General features: G+C 38.5%; 1 protein-coding gene across 1 annotated transcript; it reads right to left on the reverse strand.

Moving 5' to 3' along the window:
• Nucleotides 1–678: 678 nt before the first annotated feature.
• LOC101861108 (rab3 GTPase-activating protein non-catalytic subunit) lies at nt 679–13,677 on the reverse strand (the record flags this gene model as incomplete). The annotated part of the gene is given in 12 exon segments (XM_005094425.3): nt 679–3,444; nt 3,802–3,960; nt 4,470–4,574; nt 6,271–6,414; nt 7,166–7,255; nt 8,067–8,279; nt 8,917–8,991; nt 10,142–10,177; nt 11,672–11,742; nt 12,212–12,278; nt 12,742–12,848; nt 13,432–13,677. Coding segments are annotated over 12 exon segments (1,472 nt in total), but the record flags the coding sequence as incomplete, so codon positions are not given.
• Nucleotides 13,678–13,970: the final 293 nt, after the last annotated feature.

The raw sequence follows: 13,970 nt of genomic DNA on the forward strand, positions 1-13,970 counted from the left end.
CACAGTCATTGCGTACCAATAAATTTTATTCAAATTACAAGAAATGAATAATGAACGTTGTGATAGATTTGACACATACCAAAAATAAATGAGCCTGATTTGTGTTTGCAGGCCCAGAATCTGGCACAGTTGATAAGATCTATATTATTAAAGTCTACAGTGAAAGAAATTTATTAGAACTCAGAAATCTCCATCTGCTCATTACATTTAAATTGACTTTGCATAACAAGCAAAGAACAGAATGGATGTAGATCAAAAAGGAGAAATGGTGAGAACAGGCCTTGTTGCTGGCACTTAAAACCAGAAGAAAAAAGCTTATCATGAGGAAGAAACATTGCAGTATTATCTAGTTCAAAAAATGGTGAAGTATTTCTTTGTTACAGAACATTTACTTTCCTTCTCTTCATACATGAATACCAGTATAACACGGATCGGTCGAACACAGAAGACTCAAAATCACACATCCATCGAACTGTTTGTTTTAGTAGAGGTTTCACGGCGCTCGCAACTGCATAAGGTCATATAAGCGCCAGAAGTGTAACAAACATAAAAAAGAAGGAGGGGAGATAAGGACAATAGATGTTTGATAGGAAAGAAGGAGCAAACCTCACCAGAGCACCCGCCAACCACCCACATCCATCAAACTGTGCCTGCGGTCCGGATCTTTTTTCTTCTTTATTTTTGTAAGAGAATTACGCGAAGCTCGAACACAAACACAGAATAGTCGAACTAAATTACATGGCCGTAGAGGTAAAAAATCAACGTCCTTTGAGGTGCACACGAGACAAAATAATTTTCGGAAAAAGGCAAGGTCGGTAAAACACCACCTTCCCCCCTCCACAGAAGCAGCTAGCTGTGCTATTTTTAGCGAACTGCTCGACACGCGTGCCTTGGTCCTAGGCCTAGCTGGCTTGTGTGGAGCCGTCGAGAGGGAAGGGTTGTGCATCACATGATCTATTGTTTTGCCCCTAAGGAAGCAATCTTTATTGCTTCCCTCGATTCTCTGACACGGCCGAGGCCATAACACTGTTCAAGTATCCCTCGAACTACCGAGGCCGGTCCTGACGAATTCGAGCTATCCTTGTTATACTGTACATAAAGAAGGAAGGAAAATGATTTTCTCAAACTAAAGAGACAAAGTATATTGCACTTTTGCACTGAGACACTGTCGTATTCTCGTAAAAACATCAATAATAATATATATCAATGAATGACAGCCCAATTCCTAAAACACAACCTCACATAGATCTATATAACTGTCTCATTCCTGTGAAAATATCAATAGTCAAAATGATCTAAGACCAATTATCAACGGGGAAAGAGGTTGTCTCAGACAGGTTGACATCCTCTGACGAAAATTAAGAAAACAAGCCTAGGACTGCCATTAGACCCCTTAAATTTTTTTTTCTTTGGAAGGGAGGGAGGAAAGGGAGGTTTCACAGCTTCTGTGAGTGTTAAATTCTATAAAGCATCTCAGATCAGAAAGACAGTGTGCAAGGCTAAAAAAAACTAAATGTGTTTAACAAGGAAGACTGACTACCTTTCATGGTAAAACAGCATTTACCTAGGCAGGTTCGACTGTATATAATAGATCCATTTACACTGCCTTATTCCTGTGAAAACATTTGCAATATCTAAATATACCTACCTGCCTAAATTCATGTGAAAACTTAAATATTCTGTCCACGTGGTTTTATGCACCTTGCATAATTTGGCAAAATTGGACCATTTTTTGCATTATTTCTGATTATTTTCCTTTATCATTCTTTGTTAAAATTAACAGAATCCCATAATTTCACATTTTTGGTTTAAGTTTGCATAATTTCAGAAATTTTTTTGCATAAAACCGCGGGGACAGAATATTGACCTGTCTAGGCCACTCAGTGAACTTATACAATACAGAGAAAGAAAACAAAATGCAGAATGCTTGTCCTCTGGAGTATAGTATGATTCTTTCGTTCTTTGCCAAAGCAAATGTGCAAAGCAGGCACAGGCGTTATTTTTGCAAGAATATGTGTACAAAAAGAGTCATATTTGTTCAGGCTGACAAACGCTGAGTACACAAGAAGAAAAAAGTCACAAAGGTCATTTTGTAGAATATTTCCAACAACAAAAATACTAAAATGCTTTCAAGACAACAGACACAAAAATCAAATTTAATGAGAGAATGACTATACCGTGAGATGAATGGAAAGTAGAAGCACATATAATATTCTCCAAGAGATTACCAGTGGGGTACATAAACATTACCATATTATATCACAAACCAGCAATCACGAATGAAAGACAAAAAGTACTAAGGAAAAAAGTTAGTGTACTGGAAAAACAACACTAAAATCTCAAATCTCAGGGACAGGAGCTGCAAAAGAGCCCCCACCCCCCAATAAGAAACTTTGGAGAACATTTAATTTTATCTGTCTATCCATCTTTAGGAAGCACATTTGTCCCTCTCTATGAAAATGTTTACATGATGGAAATCGATGTCACCACTGGTGCTAAACATTTTGGGACAAAACAAGAGGAAAACTTTCCAATGGCTTGAACAACAATTTGACAAGTATAGTAGAACTCTCCAACAACTTGTACAATAAGTGTACTGATTGAGTCAAACTTTCCCCATGACCTGTACAAGAACCTGACTGGTAGGGCACAACTTTCCCATGACCTGCCTACCCCACTAACTTACAACCTAGGTGGGTTCCTCCTTTTACCAGTAGAAATACGAGAAGGTGAACAGGGCAGCACCTCGAAAAAGGCTGAAAAATGGAAATAAAATGAAGAAAAACTGACGACTTCAAAAAAAATTCAGATTGTGGAATTTTTACAAGCTGCATTAAGGAGTGAATGAGAAGACAAGCAGGAAAGTTCTTTAGCGTCAGTATAATGAGCAATAAGTCCTGAGCCTGGAAAAAACTTGGGGTCAGAGATCAAAATTTTTTAGAAATTCAAGATCTTTTGAATTGATTATTATTCCACATGGCTAATAGGATGTATTGTATAAGACAGCACAATGACTGAATTCACACTTAGATTTCAAGTTTACTAAAGCTAACACTAACAGAAGGTTTACACTAGCCAAGTAAGGTATGTCATTCCTGTTATATGAAAAATGATAGACTCTTGAGTTTTTATTATTCACCGTGTAGAGCAAGGTCAATCAGTATCTCATGTGTTCTTGCAATAACGAGGATATGTCAAATGAAGTCTACTGTACACTCCTTTCTTTCCTTAGCCAGGTCTACATTTTACTTTCTCGGTCCTGATCAATTTCTCCCAAACGTCCCCTCATGGCTCTTGGAAATCCGAAACCATTTTGGTCTGTTCAAAAAGCTCTTGAGACAGCTCGTGATGGACAGAGGACTCGTTGAGGCGAGCCGCAGCCTGCTCCGCCAGGAGCACAGTGTTGGACAGGGGAACCAGTGGGAAGTGAAGGGTGTTCAAGTCCTGGAGGGAAAAAAATTGCCAGCATGCTTGTGTTACTAATGAATACATCGTTCTGATTAGTTGTGCCATGGCACAGAAAAAAGTATTATGTATCTCAAACCAAAATCTTTTCCTTGTTCTCTTCCTTTTTTCTCCTCCTCCTCCTCTTCCTCTTCTACTTGTTCTTCTTCTTCTTCTTCTTCTTCTTCTTCTTCTTCTTCTTCTTCTTCTTCTTCTCCTCCCCCCTTTTCCTCTTCCTCCTCTGATTTTTGTGCTCTCCAACTACATCTCAGGGAAAGTGGACTTAATGTTCTTCCAAACAGAGCAGATGCTTCATGTAAATAATGTGGAACAAGGAAAAGCAATCAGCAAACTTACCAGAGTTTTCATCCACCGAGTCAGTGTAGGGGACATCCCGGCCAAGTGCTGGAAGTTCTTGTCAATATCTCGTTTGAAGATCTCATAGGCCAGCCGTTTACCAGCCATGTTCATCAGCTGCAAGCCCATTTCTTCCTGATCATTGACAGTGTTCATCGCCTGTGGAGAGGCAGAAATGAGGAATTTGTATGAGAAAAGAGAAGCTCATAAATACGATGACACTAGGAAACAGCAAGATAGTCAAACAGAGACAATTAGGGGGAAAGAAAAGAAGTAGGACCCACCATAGGAGGCACCCTAAAACCACCTCCACAGAAACAATTAAGAAATACCACATAATGAGAACAACAGACAGGTAAGGGCTATCAAACGAATCAGGCACAAAATGAATTCCCTCTGAGATTTCTTAAAAACATTTCCAAGTTCTTATTCTCCAACATACTGCTCTACATTATTGTTCCCATGTAATTGAACCCAGAAGTAAGAAATCATGACTTAAAAAATAAAACGCAAGCAAAAAAAAAGACAATTTTCAAGAAGAGTATCCATGACATTCAAAATATCAATGAGTAACATAACAATAAATACCCAAAGAAATGAAGCATCGAAGCAGGAGCAATCTTGACACATTATGTACAGTTTTTACTCCTTGAGAGGACAATACTCACCTCCTCTGCCAGTCTGTCATGACCATAGGAGTAGAGCTCACAAACGTGGTGTCTTTTCAGATAATCCAGGTCAAGGCCAAAATCTTTAGCGAGAGCTAAAACTTCCTGAGGAGGAAAAGAAGAGAGGGAGAATGGAATGGAACATTTTAAGTTTTCTTTCTACCACCGAAAAAAATAAGTTTCCTCAAATTAAATAGCCAGACGTGAAAAAGACAGGGATGGCAACTGATGTTAAAGAATAACCTGGGAAAAAAAAAACGACTTGCAAAAGATTTATACTCTAAAGATTATCTTAGGTTTCTGACTCTCTTCATTAAGGAATGTTTTGTTTTATTTCACTTCAACTGTCCATATGCATGGGCAGCTGTGAAGAATTTTTCTAAGCATTACAAAATACAACTCTTGTTAATCTGTTTGTTTGAGTAAAAGAAACATATTAACCTGACAACTGCCATTCAGCGGCAGAAACAACAGAGGGAAGGAACAGAAGTAAATCAGAACAGTAACCCCCACTTACCATCCATCATCCATCATTTTTTCTCAACATCACAAGGGGATGCCATAAAATAAAATTTTTAACACAAAATCGTTCACAAGCGTTCGCATGTTTGAGTAGGGATAAGCACATTGACACAAAAATAGCTGTCATCTAGCGTTAGAAAACACCAAAACAGACTGAAACAACAGAGAGTTTAAAAAGTAGGTGGATCTACCAGTGGCACCTACATTCATAAATATCTAGCATCTATGTCTGTCGCGGCCGTGACCCGCGGTCGCGATTTTTGGCATTTTTTGGTCCGAGAATCGCGGTCGCGATTTTTTACTTTTAAAAAAGAAAAAAGAAACCGGCACCGTGCCGTCATCGCACACTTCTACATGTGAATTGGCCCTCATATTTGTTAATTTTTGTGGATGTTTATGTGCTGTTCTAATTTTGATTTCATTCTGTTGTGAAACCTTTATTTTTCACATTTTTACCTGTGCAAAGCACAAGAAATTACGATGCTTTAGATTAAGTTACCTCTATCAACATATTATTGCTATATATACGTCGTCACAGAGTGTTGAAAGCTTGAAAATTAATGGCAACTTTTGCCATTTTTCGGCAACTTTTGGACATAAAAAAGGCAACAAACGCAGATGCCAGAAATATAAGAACAAGCGCATTTTGAGCATATCTTTTTTCTACAGGTATTCAAACCACCTGAGATGTCTGTTTTTTTAAAAGAGATAGTTCAGGTTATGTTTTTGGAAGCTCTGTGACACAAGTCTTCCATTCCAACAAAGAACAGGAGGATAATGAATGCTGCATGGCTACAAAGCAAACACAGGATAAAATCAGATAAGGAGAACTAGTCATTGAGTATGAAAAGATAAATGTTAGTGTCTTCATATCAACTGATATTTTTATTACTGAACCACCCACCTCCTCCTCTCCATTTTTCTCTTCTTCTGTATTCCCTTTACTATCTCAGTGGTAGAAGAGGGCAATCTCTTCCATCAAGAGTGTAAATGGACAATACATATGGTCCACTTTCCTAAATGTCTGAGACATCCTTTTCATATAGTCATGTCTTTTATCTTTTTTTGTGTGTTTTAGTAATCGTTTTACGCCACTTGCAATGCAATTAGGTCATACAAGTGCTAAAGATTACAGGTGTTGCAAGAGAGTTACAAACGTAAAAAAGGAGGAAAGATTTATTAGGATGATGGATGCTTGATAGGAAAGAAGGAGCAAACCACACCAGAGCAATCGCCACTATTAAAAAAAAACCTCTCAAATAAGTGAAACCCAAAATACCTGTGGCCACTTGAAGGCATTAGGAAAGAGTGAGCGCTGTCGTTTGTATACAGGAGGGCTGGTTCCCATGGTGGGCTGGCCAGGTGTGTGTTCGGGAGGCGGGTCAATAGTGCCAACAGCATATGTGATCACTTTGCACAGGAACTGAGGACAGAGGACCTTCACTTATAACTTTCTGGTGGAAGTAATGTATTGAATGTGCCGATATCTTCATTGACAAGCATGTAATAGTCTGTATAGCCATATGTGAATGTGTACATATATACAGTGGCAACTGCTTAAAGCGAACAAAGTTAATCGAAAATCTTCTTTTTGAGCAACCTCTTTAAACCAATATTCCCCTCCCCCCACCCCCACCCCCCCACACACACACACACACTAAAATACAGAAAAACCATCAGATTTCAGTTTTAGCAAACTCCACTGTAAACACATGTTTGTGAATGAGTGTGTGTGTGCAGGTGAGTGGGTGTTGGGATGTTTGTGTACATGTCAGAAAAATCATGCATGCTTACAATTAAGCGTATGACTAGTTTATAAAGTGATCGAGCGCAGGTATTGGTATCTGTATACAGCATACCTACTGCAGACAAAGAATGAACACTCCAGCTAGATGAGACAAGTCTCTTACTTCATCTAATCTCACTCTATCTCATCTCATCTCCTCTCATAGGATCCCATCTTTAATGCTGCACCCTTTTTTACACATATATCCGAAACTTAAATTCACACACATAAATTGTGATGATAAGAAACTTTTTACTTTCGGATTGTATTTTTAAAAGTGAAAAAAGAACAAGTTTCAATAAAATTCCACAACATTCTCGCTTTTCTTTAATCAAGAAAATGCAAAACTCCAAGATAGTGATGTCAATACGAGCTTATATATGCGTACCGAACGTCGTGCAAGGAAAAGTTCATGTTCAACTTTCTGGTTTGGCAACAGAGGATGTGAGTGAAGTTCTTTAAACAGTGCTGCTCTCCCCTGAAAAGGAAACAAGACATTAGAATTTTCAGAAAGCAACGCTCATTTGTTTTGAAGAACAACACAATCGTCAACAGGTAGACACTATCCATTTACATCTTTAAAATGATGAAAAAGATGATAAAAACAGTTCTGGGGATTTATACTGATAACGTAAGCTAATTCATTTCAACAAGCACCTTAATGCAATCTGAATAAAATTAAGTCTTACATAATTATACTCTTTCTCCACTAGCGAAACATGTCATTGTATTCCTAAAATGCTGAAATTTCTGGAAAAAAAAGAAACACATGGTAACACAAACTTTCCATACTGCTCTGCTGAAAATCTGATCTAAAATGATAGCTTCAATTTAACAATTAGAAGAAAAAAATGTTTAACGCTTTATTTGATTGATTTTTTTTTGATTTTTTTTTTGGGGGGGGGGGGTATTTTCTGGGTCAAGATGAGAGAAGTCTACAAACAAAACCATCAAAAACATGGCCATCGATCGAGCTAACAAACAGCAGCTTAATTACATTTTCTGTTTTGGAAAACATTAATCAAACATGAAATATTCAAAAGTATAAATTTCCTTTTTAAATCGACAAATGTTTACTTTGCACTAACCTCTCCCCTCCAAACCGAGTACTCACAAGGTTAATACTGCTGACCCTTCAACTTAAACAGTGTCAACATTTGAGCATCAAAGAGACTGACCACACCAGTTCTCACAAATATTAATATCTCAAAATTTCAAATTACCAACCACACCCCTGCCCGCACTATCTAGATGCCCAACCCAGTCATAAGCTGGCCAGGCCACAGTACCTTGTTGTCAAAGAGACTGAGCACTTTGACGGACTTGATGCCCAGCGTGAGCATGGCAGACATGATCTTGAGCAGGTGCTGGTGCACCTTGAGCAGGCCATAGTTGGTGGCCTTCTGGTCGATGGCCAGCTCAAGCAGGGAGGCCGGGCCCTGGACCTTCTGCCAGGCGGGCTCCATGTTACACACTGGCACCTCATTGGCCTCGCAGTTGGCCTGCAAGAAATGGAAGAAGCATCAAAGACAGGGTCTTTGTCGCGACCTCAGTGCTTTCTTGCTGTATCTCCATTTTTAACAACAGTGAATACAGTTCATGACAAAGAGTGAGCTTAAGAAGAAGTCACATTTTCCATATTTAAAAAAAATAGAGATACGAAAAGAAAGCACTGAGGTCGCAATGTACCCACACTTACAGAATGCTAGAACAATGTCTAATAGATAATGATACTCCGATAAAAAGAGGAGAGGCCATTCCAGCTATGGCTTTAGGATGGCCTTCTAATGCCAAGATCGCATGATTTAAGTCTTTTACCGCCACATAATTCATGATAACAATCATAGCCACACATAGCTACAGAGAAAACGAAAAAGTCCTCACCTGGAGGGGAGAGAAATGTTTGGAGAACTGGTCTCATGGATTGTAAAGATAAATGTGTGTCTCTTCCTCCTCCCCCCCCCCCCCCACACACACACACACAAACACATGCACATACTAGGGAATGCAAAAATGTGATGAATCAGAAAGGTTGACTATGAGCTCTGCGCATTAACAGCTGTGCTACTAGTGCTATCCTTGTACAAAAAAGCAAAAATATTCTGCAATATGTGAAAGGTGCAATCAGAAAGCACTCACGTCCATGATGATCTCCACAAAGTCCGAGCACAATGAGATGAAGGTGACAAGAGCAGTGTCACTGATGTGAACTTCCTGCAAAAGCCAGACAGAAATTACTGACATTAGGTTGATAGTATAGCAGAACTACTGTAAAATGTAACAATAGAAAAAATACTGTAAAAGTTTACAACTCACAAAATACTGAAAACAAAATATCATCTAAGACTATTGATCCCATAGACTGAGTAAAGTTATTGCACACCGAAAGAGTTGTAAAATGTTTTCTTTTTCAAAAAAGTTCTCTATAAAAAAACATTCGTTACCTTTGAGGAAGGATCATAAAACATTGCTGCTTTGTGGAATGTATTAAAAAATCATTACTTTCTTCGAGAAAGCATTGTAAAACATCGCTACTTTGAGGTGCAAATTTTAAAACATTCTTTAGAAGAGAGCATAATATTGTTACACATCACTACTTTAGTGCGTTTATTTTAAGATATTGCTATTCAAGAGGAAGTTTTGAAAAACACAGTTACTTTACAAGAAGGAAAACAATTGTTGTCAAATTGAGAAGTTTCAGTAATATCACATAACTAGTCTAAGTGAGTAGTTACTAGGGTGTATCCTTAAGCAAAATACAATAACCCTAGCTCAAAAATAGAGTGGTGCACAGCAGCAACCAACAATGGCATATTCATAAGACTGTCTGTAATGGTGTGAAATTATGTATCATGTGACACTGTTGAATTATTTTATATGAATACATACTGTATTTCTAATTTAACTAAATAAAAAGGTTTCATATGGATCAACAGAAATACTATATTCTTTATCTCCTAATCTATTTACCAAATCAAAGAGCGCTCCCTACAAGATAGGTTGACCCCCAACAAAGCCTCTTCTGCTATCTGCATGCAACTGTGTGACTACATGATACCTTAAGTGCTAACAGATACATTTTTCTTCATTTCTACAAGAAGCATCTTTGGCACATGATCTTTGCTCCTTTTCTTGGCACACAAGGAGCAACCCTCCACAATAATAGTTCCTTAGATGCAACAATAGAAATGTAGCCATCAATGCAACTGAGAAAAACTTTTTTTACGTCTCAAATAGAAAAGAGATCCATCTTCAAGTACTGTGTCACGGTCGCCCCGCCCCAAAATGAATAAGTAAAATACAATTTAGTTATTCATTTTTCTTATGAGAACAAATCTTTGAGTTAACCTAAACACAGCCTCACCTTTCTGCACAGCCTGTCCTTGGGGGGCTTACCAACCTGCCAACACAGTCAGATATAATGATAACAAGTCCATCATTCAACCACAGTCAGTTTGCAAACTAGGCCTACATGCCAAATTTCAATATTCAAATATTTCTTGTCATTTCAGGACTATCATTCCTCTCCACCCAATGTCTGGAAAAAGGACAGAGTGCTTCTTTTTTCTAAATGACCTACGCAGCACTGACTATTCATAATTCTTAGAGAACAGTTATTAATATTTTAACTTTTCACTTAAAAACTTAATCCAAACACTTTACTTCATTACATTACTACTGTTTGACTAAAAACAATTTGTCCTAATTAAATGTTTCTCTAATACATTTCTAAAAGCAAATATAAAGGACAAACAAATAACTCATTGTCATTACCTGAAGTATTTCTCCAGCTCAAGATGGAGCTAATCAGTTTTTCAGCTTATTAAGTTTTCACGTTATCTCCGAGTCTCACAGACTTATTTACCAACTGCAGATACCACAGGGTAAAACCTAAATATTGACTAAATTTCAAATTCAATACATGTTCCGGATTTCTCCATACACTCAGATACAGAGACTTATTTACCAACTGCAGATACCACAGGGTAAAACCTAAATATTGACTAAATTTCAAATTCAATACATGTTCCGGATTTCTCCATACACTCAGATACAGAGGTATTACACTAACTCTTACAGATGGCAAGTTTCATTACATTGACAAAGTTCAGGAGGCGTCTCCACCACCTGCTCTCCTACTCCTCCCATCCTCTCCCTACCTCAATAACCCCCCCTCCCCCGCCTCATCCTCCTCTCTCACTCTCCCCCTTCCTCCATCAATATTTCCTCTCCCCACCCACACCTCCTCCGTTTTTTTCTTTCCTCCCATCTCATCCCCTGCTTCCTCCCATCCCTCTTCTTCCCAAGCTTCCTCCACCTCCACTTTTCTACGCTCCTTCCTCCCCCCTCCTGAACACAAGACACAAGAAAAGAGGTATAACAGCAGAATAAGGTATGTGAACATCTACACAAGTATGACAGGTACTTCAGAATATACTTTGTCACTTCTTGTCTTCCTTCTCTTTCCTCATTCCACTGGGACAAGAAATCCACTATCATAACAACTTAGTCCTGTCTAGTAGGCTGTCAAACTTGTATGAAGACAAAACAAACAAAAGAAGGTGACAGACATTACAGTTCTTTACCACACCAACTGTCTCAATACATCATCAAATCATAATAAAATCATTCAGTATTGACATGCTAAACAGACCAGCAGCACATTGGATTTGACTCCAAGCACCTGACGGGTAAAAGTCAGGCTCTTCGTCTTGCGTGCAAAAAACGCGAGTTCTATTCCCTCAAGGGAAAGCCAGTTTCATCAAGTATCTTGCGGCCTAGGTTGGCAATCCTGAAAGACAGTGTCAAGGTGGCCCACCTCCTAAATTACACAAAAATACTGTGTCGATGGAGATGTTTAACTTGTTTTATAATTTCATGTATCACCACACACCTTCTCCATCAAGTGAGCGGCAGCAGAAACTTTCTTCCGAACAAACATGTGCCACAACAGACTGGATACACCTGAAACAGAACACAAACCAGTTTCAAGTGTGAGCAAAGTGAAGCACATTTACGGCAAGATAGACGGAAAGAAACGATAGAGAGAAGAAAAAGAAGTGGGACCCTCTAACAACTCACAAACACAAAACAGCATGGTACAACAAAGAGTTAATAACAATAAGTTACCCAAAAAAATTTCAGTAGCATTTGAAGCACAAGCTAAAAAAAAATTATTTGTTTTGCTAATATCCTTATCACTATTACTACTACTACCATTACAACTATTATCTTAAATATTGTTATTAACATCTTTATTATTGTTATTACATTGATTATAATTTAGGGGCGGGGGGGGGGGGGAAGGTGCGGGCTGGTAATACAGATACATTGATAGTCACATATATTCCATTTTTATCTTAAATCAGGAACAAAAAAGGCTGTTGAAAGTCACAAGAACTTTAACGGACTCCTACAAAAGTGCACACTGTACCTTGCCTCAGCACTGCATTATGTACCAGTCGCAGAAACTCCAGTGACAGTTCCAAATTCTGGGTCTTCTGAAATTGAAAGAGGGGATTTATGTTTTATTCCTGAGAAAGGAGGAATTCGTTCCAACTTTAACAAAAAGTATAGTGAGCCACAACTTGAGATTGTGAACTGATTTTTTAAAAAGATACTGAAAGTGAAAGTAGAGCTGTATCAGTTGAAGTTAAATCACAGAGGACACAATACTCCCCCCTGCCCCCCAAAAATCCTCACTTCAAGTAATGTAAGGATCTACAAGAAAACTTAAAAAATAATAGAGCAATCTGAACAACAACCTGTTCATCCGTCTTGTAATAATACTGGTTTCAATCCCAAATGGAGCATTCTCATTCTTGAATTTAATTTGCCAGGCAGATTTTTCAAGTCTGTCTACTTAATTCGTTCCCCACAGATATGAATTTTCAATTTAAAGGTCCAGACTCCTAAATAGCGTACAATGTTAAAGGGACCTCCCATACAACTAGAAATACAAACCTCAGGGTTCTTGTTCCAGCCCACAGCATACTCCCAGCAGCAGTTGGCCAGAAGGACGTCATTGTGCAGACTGTGCGGAAACCTCTGTCTTAACTCCTCAAGCTGATCTGAAACAGGAAAAACAAAGTTTAAAAAGTCTAAAATGCTCATTTTTAAAAATCAGAATAGCATAATAAGTATAACCTAAAACAAGAAGAGTCTTCAGCTTGATATCACTTATGTTTATCAACAATACCCATTGAGTCATACAAGTTTTAAAAATATGTCACAGTATTCTTTTAAATGTAAGGAATGTTAACCTAAAAATAGAACACGTGTGTGCGTACTATTAATCAAAAATTGTACTTATGATCAAAAGGTAGAATTTTTTTTAAAACATGTGAGACGTGGTTAATATAAGTCACATTTTTTTCACACTTAATCACCTGTATCTGTAATGGTTAAGAATCTTCATCATTGTAGGCAGAAGAAGTGAGTGAAATTCCCACATGGAGCAGTTATTTTATTGCGCATCTCCCTCTGTCTGCTGGAATGTTGAATCCCAATCAGTCCGGGTAGGCCCAGACAGAAAAGGTCTAAGCAGCCCATCTCTTAAATGATCTAAATTGTTTTGATGAAGGGTTGAATTATTTACATTTTAAAAAATAATTTTTTAATACAATAAAATAATGAACACCGAAAAACACGAACATTTCACTCTGTCCGACTGCGACATATCCCTGATCTTCTCCTCCATCGACTCCTCCGAGAGTGAGTCCTCCTCATTTTTCGCAGCCTCGTTCTGATCACCAGCTTTCTTCTCCTTGTCCCCATCTCCGGACTGTTCTTCTCCATCATCGGGCTCCACGTTCTCCTGGCTGTGGTAGTTGTAGAAGAGAGATGCTGGGTTCAGGTGCTGTTGTACCACGTAGCGGGCGATGACCTCGGGGACAGACCCTGAGGGGTGGGGGGGAGGACAATTGAAGATTTGTGTGTAGGGGAAACAGAAGAGCATCAAAAGACAAAAACTGTTGTTTCGCAGCGAAAAAAAAAACGCAGAGTGCAGAGAGCTATAAAACAAACCAGTCTCTCTCTCTCTCTGTCTGTCTCTCTCTCACACACACTCTCACACACACACACACACACACAAACACAAACACCCACACCCACATACACACACACACACACACACACACACACACACATGTACACATACATACATACATACACACTCACACATACAAATAACC

This window comes from Aplysia californica, unplaced genomic scaffold (assembly GCF_000002075.1).
Source record: "Aplysia californica isolate F4 #8 unplaced genomic scaffold, AplCal3.0 scaffold00081, whole genome shotgun sequence".
In the NCBI taxonomy this organism is placed as follows: Eukaryota; Metazoa; Mollusca; class Gastropoda; order Aplysiida; family Aplysiidae; genus Aplysia; species Aplysia californica.